This window comes from Arachis hypogaea, chromosome 17 (genome assembly GCF_003086295.3).
Source record: "Arachis hypogaea cultivar Tifrunner chromosome 17, arahy.Tifrunner.gnm2.J5K5, whole genome shotgun sequence".
NCBI classification, from domain to species: domain Eukaryota; kingdom Viridiplantae; phylum Streptophyta; class Magnoliopsida; order Fabales; family Fabaceae; genus Arachis; species Arachis hypogaea.
The window spans coordinates 4,576,738-4,587,966 of NC_092052.1; the positions used below are offsets into that span (position 1 = coordinate 4,576,738).

Consider the following 11,229-nt stretch of genomic DNA (forward strand, 5'->3'; position numbering starts at 1 on the left):
AAATCAAATATTAAAATGGCAAAAGTAGCATCAACAAAGATGATAAAACATGAAATCACTACAAGACTTTCAAATGAGAAGGTAGTTCCAAATTAAAGGGATAATCAACTTCTATCCCCCCTCAAAATGAGTGATCCTAAAATGGAACACTATAGTTGTGTTTGTTTCTGAAAATAATACAAGATAAGACACTGAGAACAAGACACAAAAAGATATAACATTTTGTATTTTTGTATTTTGTTTGGTGATAAACTAAAATAAATTATGAAAATTTAATTTATTGTCATTTTTTTTCATTCAAAAAATTTGAGAAGAAAAATATAATAATAAAAAATATAATTATAAAAAATCAAGAAGAATAATGAAGAGAAAAACCCAAAAGAGCCCATGACAATTACCTCAAAAGATAACGAGGTCCTTGAAAAAAAAATACCCAACTCGGCCCCTAAGCTTTACTTTTATGGGACTGATTAGCTCCTGGGCAAAAAAAAATCAATGTTGACTAATCAGTCAAAAAAAAAGATCAAGGGCCGAATTTAGTGTTTTTTTTCTTGGGGACCTTGTTGTCGTTTTGAGATAATTGTCAGGGGTTGGGTAGGATATTCACTCAATAATGAAAGAAAAAATAAAAAATAAGTTGTGTCTCTGTGTTCTTTCTTTGAGGATAGACACAAAATACATTAATTCAATATTTTTTGACACAATATCTCTATTTATATTTCATCTATCAAATAGATTTTATGTTTTCGTATCCTTATCTTAGTGTTCTGTTCCTGAAAATAAACGCAGCCTATGTTACATATTTCTAAAGATAGTTCACTAATCTTATTCTATCACAACACATACATAGATATTGATCAATCATGATATGTCTATACCAAAAATCACTCACCAAATTAACTATTCTAATAAAACACATATTAGATTGTAAAATGCATATGGTGACTGATATTTTGTATGCACATAGCATTTTTTTGCAATGATAACACTCCTTAAGCGATACGATCCACTAGATCGAAGCTCTATAGAGCTCAAGAACCTTCTTCCATGAAGGTCTATTACTTATAGCATCCCACCATGCACTAACATTCTTCCTATCCTTGATCAAGTACTCTCTCCCCATATTGTTGACAATATAATCAATGAATGGAAGGTGGCTAATATCAGCAAGGCTAAAGAAATCACCACCCAAATACTTACTCTTTGAAAGCCTCTCTTCATAAATGTCCAAAACTTTGCTTAAGTTTGCTTCACTCTCTTCAATGATCTTTGGATCAGGAGTGATTCCAATTATTGAAGAAAACAGAACATGAATGGCCAATTTATAAGCCCATGGGTCAAAATTATTTGCTTCAACTTCAACCCATTGTTCCACAATACCCCTCTCTTCTATTGTCTTACCTAGCAATTCAGTGCCTTGACATTTGTATTTTTCAGCATAATATCTCATTATAGCCCTAGATTCTGCCAACAAAGAGGCATATTAGTAGCTGAAATATTAATTGAAGTACTATAGGACTAACACTAATTAATTATAATCTATCAAGCACGGACACTTCGTTAAGTTGTCGTGTCCACGTGTCGGACACATTTCGGACACGATACTCACCAACACTCGTCCGACACGTGTGTCAGCTGTGTTCAACAGTGTCTTAAAAAAAAGTAAAAAATTATTCTCCGGACACGCTTGGACACACCTAAATACCATCACATGTCAGCGTATCCAGTCTTATTCTTAACATATATTCTTGAAATAAATTTAGATATAGTATATATTATTATTTATTAAAACAAAAAATATTTTAAATACTTGATATAATTAAAATAAGATATTAAAAATAATTACAAAAATTAATTTATATTTTAATATCAATAAAATATCAAAATATCATTACGATTCATCTAAAAAATAATTTATATTTTATATGTATGCGTGTCCCCGTATCTTATAAGATTTTAAAATTCGCGTGTCGGCGTGTCCCCTGTCGTAGTGTCCGTGCATCATAGATTATAATTAATCTTAATCCCAAAAAAATAAACATGCAATTTTTTGTAAATAAAAAAATTTATATAAATTTAAGGGGTCAAATTATAATTTATGAATTTTATAAATTTTTATTCTTAGTGAAGAGGCTAGGAAAATTATTTAATCGATGAAAGTAAATATTCCTTTTAGACCGTTGAAAACAAAACCTAGTATTATAATGTATTCTTTATTTATCTCTCTTAAAAAGGTTGATAAAAATTTAAGATTCATCAAATAAAAAGTTTGAGGGTGTTTTTGTTCATTATCAATCAAAGATCTGTTTCCTTGCCACATAAGATATATATTTAGTATCCAAAAAAAAATTTTTTTTTTTGAAAGAACATGGAGTGAATATTGAGTTCTAACCATATAAGGTGTAATCTCCATCTTGAATGACAGGAACAACTCCAAAGGGCTGCACAGGTTATGTGAACAAAGAAAACTAAATTAGAAGGAAAGGAAATCAAATAACATTGAATGAAACAGACATATTCAATATTATATTAAATAAAATAAAAGAGAGAAAGGAAAGGATTGAAAAAGAGAGGAACTGAACTTGTAGTTTGAGGAATTCAGGATCTTTGTGTTCACCCTTGCTGACATCAACAGGGACAACCTCAAATTCAACTTCCTTCTCAATCAAGCAAACCAGAGCCCTCTTTGATGAAGCACAAGTGGGACCGTACAACTTCACCACCATGGTTTGATTTCTCTTGAAGAAAGAAAACAGCCCTTCAAGTTTATTTGATGAACACACTCTTGGTTGGTTCTCTTGTTTTAAGTTCTTATAACATGTGAAATAGTCAACCAAAGTCATGAAGAAACAAACAAAACAGAGGTTGTTGTCTATATGGGACTCCACCACCATGTTGATCTGTAGAAATCAAGAAAATAATATATCTAAACGATTTATCTTTTTAATTAATACTCATAAGCATATTTTTAATTAATAAACGAATAACAAAAATATTATATTTTACTATTTTAAAATGATTATTTATAAATAATATAAGGTGCGGATTCTTGTCCCCACCTCACCAACCTTACATTTGTCTTTTTTTTATTATTGGGTAATCTGAGAACATACACCATGGGGTCATGCTTCTTTTTATTTTAGCAATTTTTGGTTTTTGGTGGATCTCAGTTTGGTGAATGGTGATGCTGATCTCAGAGATAATATTAAAGTAATTATTTTCTTAGTTAAATATGCATATCAAAATTCCAGAGAAGATGAATCGTTCATTTGGCCTCAGTTTAATTTTCATAAGAAACATTGCCAAAAATTTCATCAAACATTAGCTTTCTACCATACTTATTCAAATCTCAGTTCAACTTTTTTACTAGTAAATGGAGTTTTCTCCATACACATAATACACTTGCGCAGTTGCGCTCTAAAATTGTTGTAATCCAATCAGTAGATTGAATGTGTACTGAGATTTAGTCTCCATAAATTTGAAATATTTCCGATGTATGTAACACCCCATACAATGAGTGGACAAATCAAAATGACTCCACTGACTCTGGATTAGTCGAAGATCGCAGCTGGGATAATGCGGTATCACTCTCTTCAATATCATCAAAATCCATTGGCTTTCCAGGAACAAACTTCCTGTGAATCATGTAACAATTCAGTTCAGTAAATGCACATGCCTAGCAGATGGTTCTTATACTTCTATTAATAAAAAAGAAGCATATTAACGTTCAGCACTGAATACGATTATTAACTAGGGATACCTTTGAGGGATAAAAGTCTCCTCCGTCAATGCCTTCTCCAATCTCTTTTCAAATGGTGTTGCATGCCACTTCACTTTCTGATCCTGGACACAGTTAGCACAATCAGAAACAGTTTCCAAATTCAAAAATTTCATATGCCAGATAAAGATTACAGTTCAAAAACCATACCTCTTTGTATTTAGTGGTTGAATTTGGTATGCCATTTCCATCCCACCACTTCGGAGGACAAATATTCGAATCCTCGTTTTCAAAGTGAGCTGCAGCCACACCAAGGATAGGCCTGTCAGCAGAAGTTTTCCGAAAATGCGGGATCTGGCTAGAAGCAGACTCCACTCTCTTGTTTCCCTTCTCCTGATCAATTGGGGCAGGCCTTAACCAATTAGACAAGCTTACTTCTGCTTTAGATTCATTTTCCTTCAAAACTTGGTTTGAACCTTTTTGCGTGGTAGGAGTAGCAATTTGAGCTTGCTCGGCAGAATCTCTCAACTCACTTGAATCTTGTTCAGAGTTTAAATCTTTCTCCTCAAGTATTTTACGCTGGAAGACATTCTCATCTGGTTTGTGAGTGGGGTAGACAAACTGGGACCGAACACGAGCCCTGCCATTAGGTAACTCTTCCAGTGTTGCAGGACAAACCGTTCCTGGGGTTTGCATCTCATCAAATAACTTCAATGGGGTAGGATAAGGTGATCGCTTATTCGCATTTTGGTTATTTGGTGACCAGCTTTTCTTCAAACGACTATCATCAGATGAACTTCCACAGGATGATAAGCCCGTATCACACTTAAACCGGACTGATTTGCACTTCCTCTGTGTGTCTGTGGGTGAATCTGGAGCTGGATTATTTTCAGCCCTATCTGCAGTATGAAGGCTCCATGTCTTATTTCCTTCCATATGTTCAAGAGATTCATGGTGACTATCTCGTGCATCAGATAAACATCTGCGAAAAACAAAAAGAAATCAGGTTCTTGCCCAATTTGACGGGGCATGCTTCAAAAATGAGAAATCAGGAACAACCAAGTGTATTAAATCTACCCATAACCTTTCAAAAATGTCATCAAAATGTCTAGAAATGACACTGAAAACTGTATATAAAGTAAGAATGTAACATGCTACAACGAAAACAAACTATATATATATATAAAATTCAACATCTGAAAGATATGAATAACCTGTTTGGTGTGTGCTCAAAAGAGTCTCTGCTGTCTCCCAATTCTTGGCAAATTTTTATGGGTGTTAGGGGCTTAATAGAATGAAAATCCAGTTGAAGTTTCTCAACAGACTCGTTGGGAAGCCAAGAATCAAACCTTGAAGGCTCAGATAAACATCTGTGAAAAACAAAAAGAAATCAGGTTCTTGCCCAATTTGAAGGAGCATGCTTCAAAAATGAGAAATCAGGAACAACCAAGTGTATTGCTTCTACCCATAACCTTTCAAAAATGGCATCAAATGTCTAGAACTGACAATGAAAGTTGTAAACAGAATAAGAATGTAACATGCTAACAATGAAACAAACTATATATATATATATATATATATAATTCAACATCTGAAAGATATGAATAACCTGTCTGGTGTGTGCTCAAAAGAGTCTGAACTATCTCCCAATTCTTGGCAAATTTTTAAGGGTGTTGGGGGGTTAACTGAACGAAAATCCAGTTGAAGTTTCTCAACAGACTCATTCGGAAGCCAAGAATGAAACCTTGATGGCTCAGAATGTTTATCGGGAGAGGGTGACACTTTCAGTTTCTCAGATGTTTTCCGAATTTCAACAGGTGTCCCTGGTAAAGTACCGCAGGCTTTAAGAAACTTGGCCTGCAATTGAGAATAGGTAATTAAATAGAACCCATCTAAACTAAGACAATTTTTAATTTGGATGTATTCGGACAGCGCACCAGTATATCATGATGATACACTATTCTTTAAAATGTTAGTACAAAATTGAAGGAGTGATCAATGAGTTATAAAAAGTGAAGTTTGAATAAAGTTGATCAAACAAAAGTGGTCCCAAATTAAGGTTATTACACGCTGCTTGTAGTTGACTAGTTCCTGGTATGTTCTAATACTAAGGTTTAAGAAATTCTCAGACTAATCCATTTTACACTTCAAGCCATTCTCTTCTCTCCATTAATCTCAAAAATCAAACTAGCAACACACCTTAGACTCCATTCCCACCACTTCACTCCCTTATACCATAAATTCAAACATATCCCAGGGTTTATAAATTCACAACATACACTTGTCCAATAGAACTCAGACACGCAACCGGATTCATTTTTATTCTAGAAAATTAATTATGCTTCCCTCAATTCCCCACTCAGGGGAAACTAAGTTTTGAAACTGAAACAGGTATAGACTTGAGTATCTAAGAAAATTGAATTAATATATAAATAAATATACAATAGCAGCTACAGTGATGCTAAACTATGAAGTAATGATCATACCTCATCCTTAAGCCCCAGGTCATCTCCCTGAAATCCCACAACATCACCGCAATTGATTGCACAATCTTCTCTCTCTTTTCAAATGTGAATCACAATATCAGTAAAAGAAATTAGAAAAAAAAAATATACATAAGAAACTAAGAAAATGTAACAACAAAGAGAAAAAAGCAACAGTGGAATACCTTGAGCTTGAAACACAGAGGAATAGCTGTTTCGAGAAACCAGAACATCCTGAAAATCAATACCAATTTTCAAATTAGAACAAATAAAAAAATACGCAAATTCAGCTCAATTCCACCATTTCAAATCCGTCAATTTGAGAAAGCCGAGATTCAATCATCAATCAGAAGATTAAATCTGAGTTTCCACAATAACAATGAATTTCTTGAGAGATTCTTGAGAGCTAAGAGCCGAAAGGGAAAAAATTAAACTAAAAGTAAGATATAAAAAAAGAAAAAGAAGATTTACGGTGGAACTAGAAGAGTTGGCGGTAAGGTGAGTGCGGCGACGATGGTTATCGTTGTTCCTGAAACACGCGAAGAAGCAACCCATTGCTCTGTTGAAGGATCGGAAGAAGAAACGCAGCATGAACCTTAACAAGAACCCTAACCCTCGCTTCACCAAACCAAACACCAGCATATCATGGATCTTCTTCTTCTTCTTCTTCTTCTTTCGAATTTCAGAGTTAAAGCTGTGAAATGAGAGAGCAGTGTAAGAAACGTGATGAGTTCAGATGTTTTTTTGAATTTTAAAGAGCGAGGGAAATTAATTAATTAATGACAGAATATGCCAAATTAGAAAATAATATCGTGTTGTAACGTTACGGATATTTATTTTTAAATATTTTGGGGCTATTATATTGGCCCAAAATAAAGGCCCAAATTTACGATTAGGCCCAAGGCTGTAACTGTTATTGTTCTTTTGTTTCAACCATTGAACTTCCGCCCGTAACTCGAAACTCTACAAGGACTCAGGCTTTTGTCACAGCTCTGTTCAGGAAGCTCTTCTTCTCTCAACAGGAGAGTTTTCTGAGAATTTTGGGTTCTTTTCCAAAAAAGGGAGTTTATTTTTAGCACCAAATCTACTTTCTCACATAATACTTACCTCTCTTGAACCGTCAAAACCAAACACACAACTTTTAATCTTCAATATCTTTCATCATGAACAACATCGAAGGAAAAGTCATAAAGTTTAATAAGCTTGGAGAGCTGGGATATAAAAAAAACTGCTTAAATATGGTGGACAAGGTAATAAGTGACAAGGAGATAAAGTTCAAAACATACAAGAATGTTTTGTTGGGAATGTGGGGAAACCTTCAAGGAGTGGCAGTTACAGACATTGGATGGACGAAGATGTTATTCAGCTTCAAAGACAGGAAGAAAGGGTTGCAAATCATGCAGAATGGACCATGAAGTGTCAAAGAAAATATGGTTAATCTCCGATTATGGAGGGAGGGCCGAGGGCGAGTCAGTTTTTGAAGTTGACCATGACTACATGGAATTCTGGATTCAAGTGCATGGCATTCCACATGACTTCATGGAGAAAGAAACAGGTATTCTCATCGGAGAAATGTTAGGAGTTTTGGTCGAAGCGGAAGAACCAAAAACAGATGGAGTCCTGAGGAGAACTTATCTGAGAATCAGGGTGAGCATTAATATCACTAAGGCTTTACCTATAGGATTCTGGTTAGATAGAGAGAATCTGCCACCTTTGTGGATTTTTTTCAAGTATGAGAGGCTGCCAGACAGCTATTGCTTCAACTGTGGTATACTAGGGCATGAGAAGAAAACATGCAAGAATCCGACAGCCATGGCATGTTGGGATCCAACCAAGAAGAAATATGCACCGGGACTGGGAGTAAGCCAGGGTCGACCAGGTCCAACCATGGGAGGAGGCACCTCAGAACAAGGAGGATGGAGGCAGGATGGGGAAGAGCAGGCGCGTGAAGAAAGGAACCCTGAGAGATAGAGTAGCGAAGACCGGAGCTCTGAGGAGAGTAGGTTTATGGCAGAGAGAGTCTCGCAGCAGAAAATCCGGGAGGAAAGTGTATGGAAAGACCAAATGAGGAGAGAAGAAGAAATGGCAGATGCAGAAGAGCAAGTAGAAGAAGTACCTAGAATCCCTGATTTTCAGGAAGAGGGGGATACGCAACAAGACCTAGGTGCAGCCTATAAAATCAGCAATCTAATTAAAGAGATAAGAGAGAGGAAGAATGAATGGGCCAACATCCAAAAGGCCCAGAAAGAAGAAAGGAGGAATGAGGCTAAGAAATCATATGAAAATTGACAAACAAGGGAGATTGGGCCCAAAACAGGGGCTTTATACTAGCAAGCAAGGAAAGGTGAAGGAAGTGGGCTGAATAAATATACAACTGAAGGGGAAGAAGTGAACAGCTATAAAATAGGAGAGTGGCAAATGGGCCCGAAAAATAAAGAAAAAGAAACCATTGGCCAAGAATTAAAAAGGCTTATGTTAGCAAGGAAGTGGAACAAACAAGCGTGTGAAACCAGAATAGAGGAAAAAGAAAACCAAGAACTAATGAAGGGGGAAAAGAGAAGAATGCTTTAAGAAGTCCATCCGAGGAAGCACAGAATGCAAAACATAAAGGTGTGGATCAACAAGTCAAGCCAGGGGGGAATATCTACTATGTTGAGTTAGCTAGTGATGAGGATGAAGAGAAAGGAACGGAAGCACAGACAGATTGGGAAACGCGACTAGCAAAAAAGTTGAAATTCAAGCTGAACTTGAAGAGAAAACGAGAAACTAAACAAATTCCAATGCTAACTTATAGGGAGGAGCAGGAGGATCAAGAGGATAGAGAACCCAAGAAGACAAAGAACAGCTTCAACACTAAGGGTACAGGGGAGTATAAATTAGTTAAACATGGTTCTGGTCAGATTATAGGAATACAAATGGCTGAGGAGGCGGTCTAAACAAGCCCCAACCTCAGCCATGAGTATCATTAGCTGGAATTGTCGGGGAATAGCGGCTGCCCCGACAGTTTCTGAGTTGCATAATCTTTGTAAAAAAGTAAAGCCGCTTATAGTGTTTTTAATGGAAACCAGGGCCAATCAAGAAAGAATGAATAGGATAAGAAGAAGGCTTAATTTTGATAAGTTATTTTGTGTAGAACCCCGGGACCTGTCCGGTGGGCTATGTTTGTTATGAAAATCTAATACTAATATCAATGTTTATAAGTGGTGTGATAATTATATTAAAGCTAGTATTAACATCAATAATGGTATGAAATGGCAGGGTGTTTTTGTGTATGGTAATCCAGTTTTCCAAAAGCGAAGGAGACTTTGGCAGGAGCTAACGGTAAGTAATAGGAGCAGGGAAGAACCTCAAGCGTTTTTGGGGGACTTCAATGATATCCTAAATCAAGACGAAAAAGTAGGCTTTCATCCACAGCCAAGAACTTATTTGAATAATTTTAGAAGGTTTGTAGATGAGAATCGTTTAATGGATATTGATCTTAAAGGCAGTAGGTACACTTGGTATAGCAACCCAAGAAATAACTTTGTCACTAGGGAAAGGCTAGATAGGGTGTTAGTGAATTGGAAATGGCTGAATATACATCAGAATGTTATTCTTAGAGTTGCTCTGGCCATAAGTTCGGACCATTGCGCCCTAATTTTGGAAACACAACCGAGAGATCGGATAAAAAAAGAATTCAAGTTTGAGGCCTTTTGGACTGAGTATGAGGAGTGCGAAGAGGTAGTTAGGAGGAGTTGGGAGCAGGATGTAGGAAACAGAAACTGTTGGAGTCAATTTACTAGAAACAGGAGCAGATGCATAAGGGAATTGACGGAGTGGAGCAGGAGAAAGTTCAAAAGAGCAGATAAAGAAATAGAAAAAAAAAGGAAAAAGAGCTACATCAAATTCAGGAGGGTGATATGACAGACAGAGATCAGATAAGAGAAAGAGAATTGAAGAACCAGATAACTGATCTTTGGAAACAAGAAGAAAAATACTTGGGGCAAAGATCAAGGTTGAAATGGCTAAAATGGGGCGACAAAAACACAGCCTTCTTTCATGCAATAACCATACAGAGAAGAATGAGGAATAGGATTGACAAATTAAAAGATGAGGGTGGACATTGGATACAGGGAGAAGGAGACATAATGAGGCTAGTAGAAACACATTTCACCAAACTGTTTACTTCGGAAGGGGATAGGAACATGGAAGACTGCATAAGAGATATACCTACGAGGGTCACGAGAGAGATGAATGATGATCTAATGGGAAAGATAAAAGATGAGGAAATTAAGGACGCAGTCTTTAGCATGGGAAGCTTAAAGGCCCCGGGACCAGACGGGTTAAACAGACTTTTTTTCCAAAAGCATTGGGATATTCTGGGTAAAGAAGTGTGTGGTGTGGTGACGCAGATCTTTAAAGAAGGCAGATTACCAGAGGACTTAGGAGAAACAATTGTGGTTTTGATTCCCAAAGTGAGGCAACCGGAAAGCCTGAATCATCTCAGACCCATAAGCTGTTGTAATTTCATATATAAGATTGTGACGAAGGTCTTGGTTGGAAGGTTAAGGAAAGTTCTTGATGTCATCATATCTCCGGTTCAGAGCGCTTTTATAAAAGGCAGACTAATACAAGATAATATAGTAGTAGTGCAGGAAGTTTTTCACAAATTAAACGGAAAGGGAAATAATGGAAGCAATGACATAGCCATCAAATTGGACATGAACAAGGCTTATGACAGATTGGAATGGAATTTCTTGCAAAGGGTTATGGAAAAGTTCGGCTTCAGCAAAGAATGGGTGAAACTGATGATGAGTTGCGTTAAGAGTGCCACTTATAGATTTAAGATCAATGAAAAATTGCCAGCCAAGATCCACCCTCAAAGGGGACTCGGACAGGGAGATCCTCTATCACCCTATCTCTTTATCTTAGCAGCGGAAAGTTTTACTGTACTCATGGAAAGGGCGTTGATGGATAACCTCATTTCAGGAATAAGATTAGCTCCAACTGCACCGGTCATAATTCATCTATTATTCGCTGATGATTGTA

General features: G+C 36.4%; 2 protein-coding genes across 2 annotated transcripts; both read right to left on the reverse strand.

Moving 5' to 3' along the window:
• Nucleotides 1-626: 626 nt before the first annotated feature.
• LOC112766213 (glutathione S-transferase F9) lies at nucleotides 627-3,066 on the reverse strand. The gene is made up of 3 exons (XM_025812106.3): nucleotides 2,583-3,066; nucleotides 2,393-2,441; nucleotides 627-1,464 (listed from the first exon to the last, which is right to left on the reverse strand). The coding sequence occupies exons 1-3, from the start codon at nucleotides 2,892-2,894 to the stop codon at nucleotides 1,010-1,012; spliced, it is 816 nt and encodes a 271-aa protein (XP_025667891.2). The 5' UTR covers nucleotides 2,895-3,066; the 3' UTR covers nucleotides 627-1,009.
• A 243-nt stretch (nucleotides 3,067-3,309) lies between these two features.
• LOC112766536 (protein JASON) lies at nucleotides 3,310-6,954 on the reverse strand. Its single transcript, XM_025812425.3, has 8 exons — nucleotides 6,673-6,954; nucleotides 6,387-6,435; nucleotides 6,205-6,278; nucleotides 5,328-5,575; nucleotides 4,933-5,088; nucleotides 3,929-4,700; nucleotides 3,761-3,843; nucleotides 3,310-3,635 (listed from the first exon to the last, which is right to left on the reverse strand). The coding sequence occupies exons 1-8, from the start codon at nucleotides 6,841-6,843 to the stop codon at nucleotides 3,527-3,529; spliced, it is 1,662 nt and encodes a 553-aa protein (XP_025668210.1). The 5' UTR covers nucleotides 6,844-6,954; the 3' UTR covers nucleotides 3,310-3,526.
• Between the last annotated feature and the right edge of the window lie 4,275 nt (nucleotides 6,955-11,229).

What these genes read in the sequence shown, in the direction of transcription:
- LOC112766213 (XM_025812106.3), bottom strand. Translation starts at nt 2,894, where the DNA reads ATGGTGGTGGAGTCCCATATAGACAACAACCTCTGTTTTGTTTGTTTC. An exon ending in CTGAATTCCTCAAACTACAA is followed by an intron (nt 2,442 to 2,582) that starts GTTCAGTTCCTC and finishes TAACCTGTGCAG; the next exon opens with CCCTTTGGAGTTGTTCCTGT. An exon ending in TGGAGATTACACCTTATATG is followed by an intron (nt 1,465 to 2,392) that starts GTTAGAACTCAA and finishes CTTTGTTGGCAG; the next exon opens with AATCTAGGGCTATAATGAGA.
- LOC112766536 (XM_025812425.3), bottom strand. Translation starts at nt 6,843, where the DNA reads ATGCTGGTGTTTGGTTTGGTGAAGCGAGGGTTAGGGTTCTTGTTAAGG. An exon ending in CTCTGTGTTTCAAGCTCAAG is followed by an intron (nt 6,279 to 6,386) that starts GTATTCCACTGT and finishes ACATTTGAAAAG; the next exon opens with AGAGAGAAGATTGTGCAATC. An exon ending in CAACCACTAAATACAAAGAG is followed by an intron (nt 3,844 to 3,928) that starts GTATGGTTTTTG and finishes AACTGTGTCCAG; the next exon opens with GATCAGAAAGTGAAGTGGCA.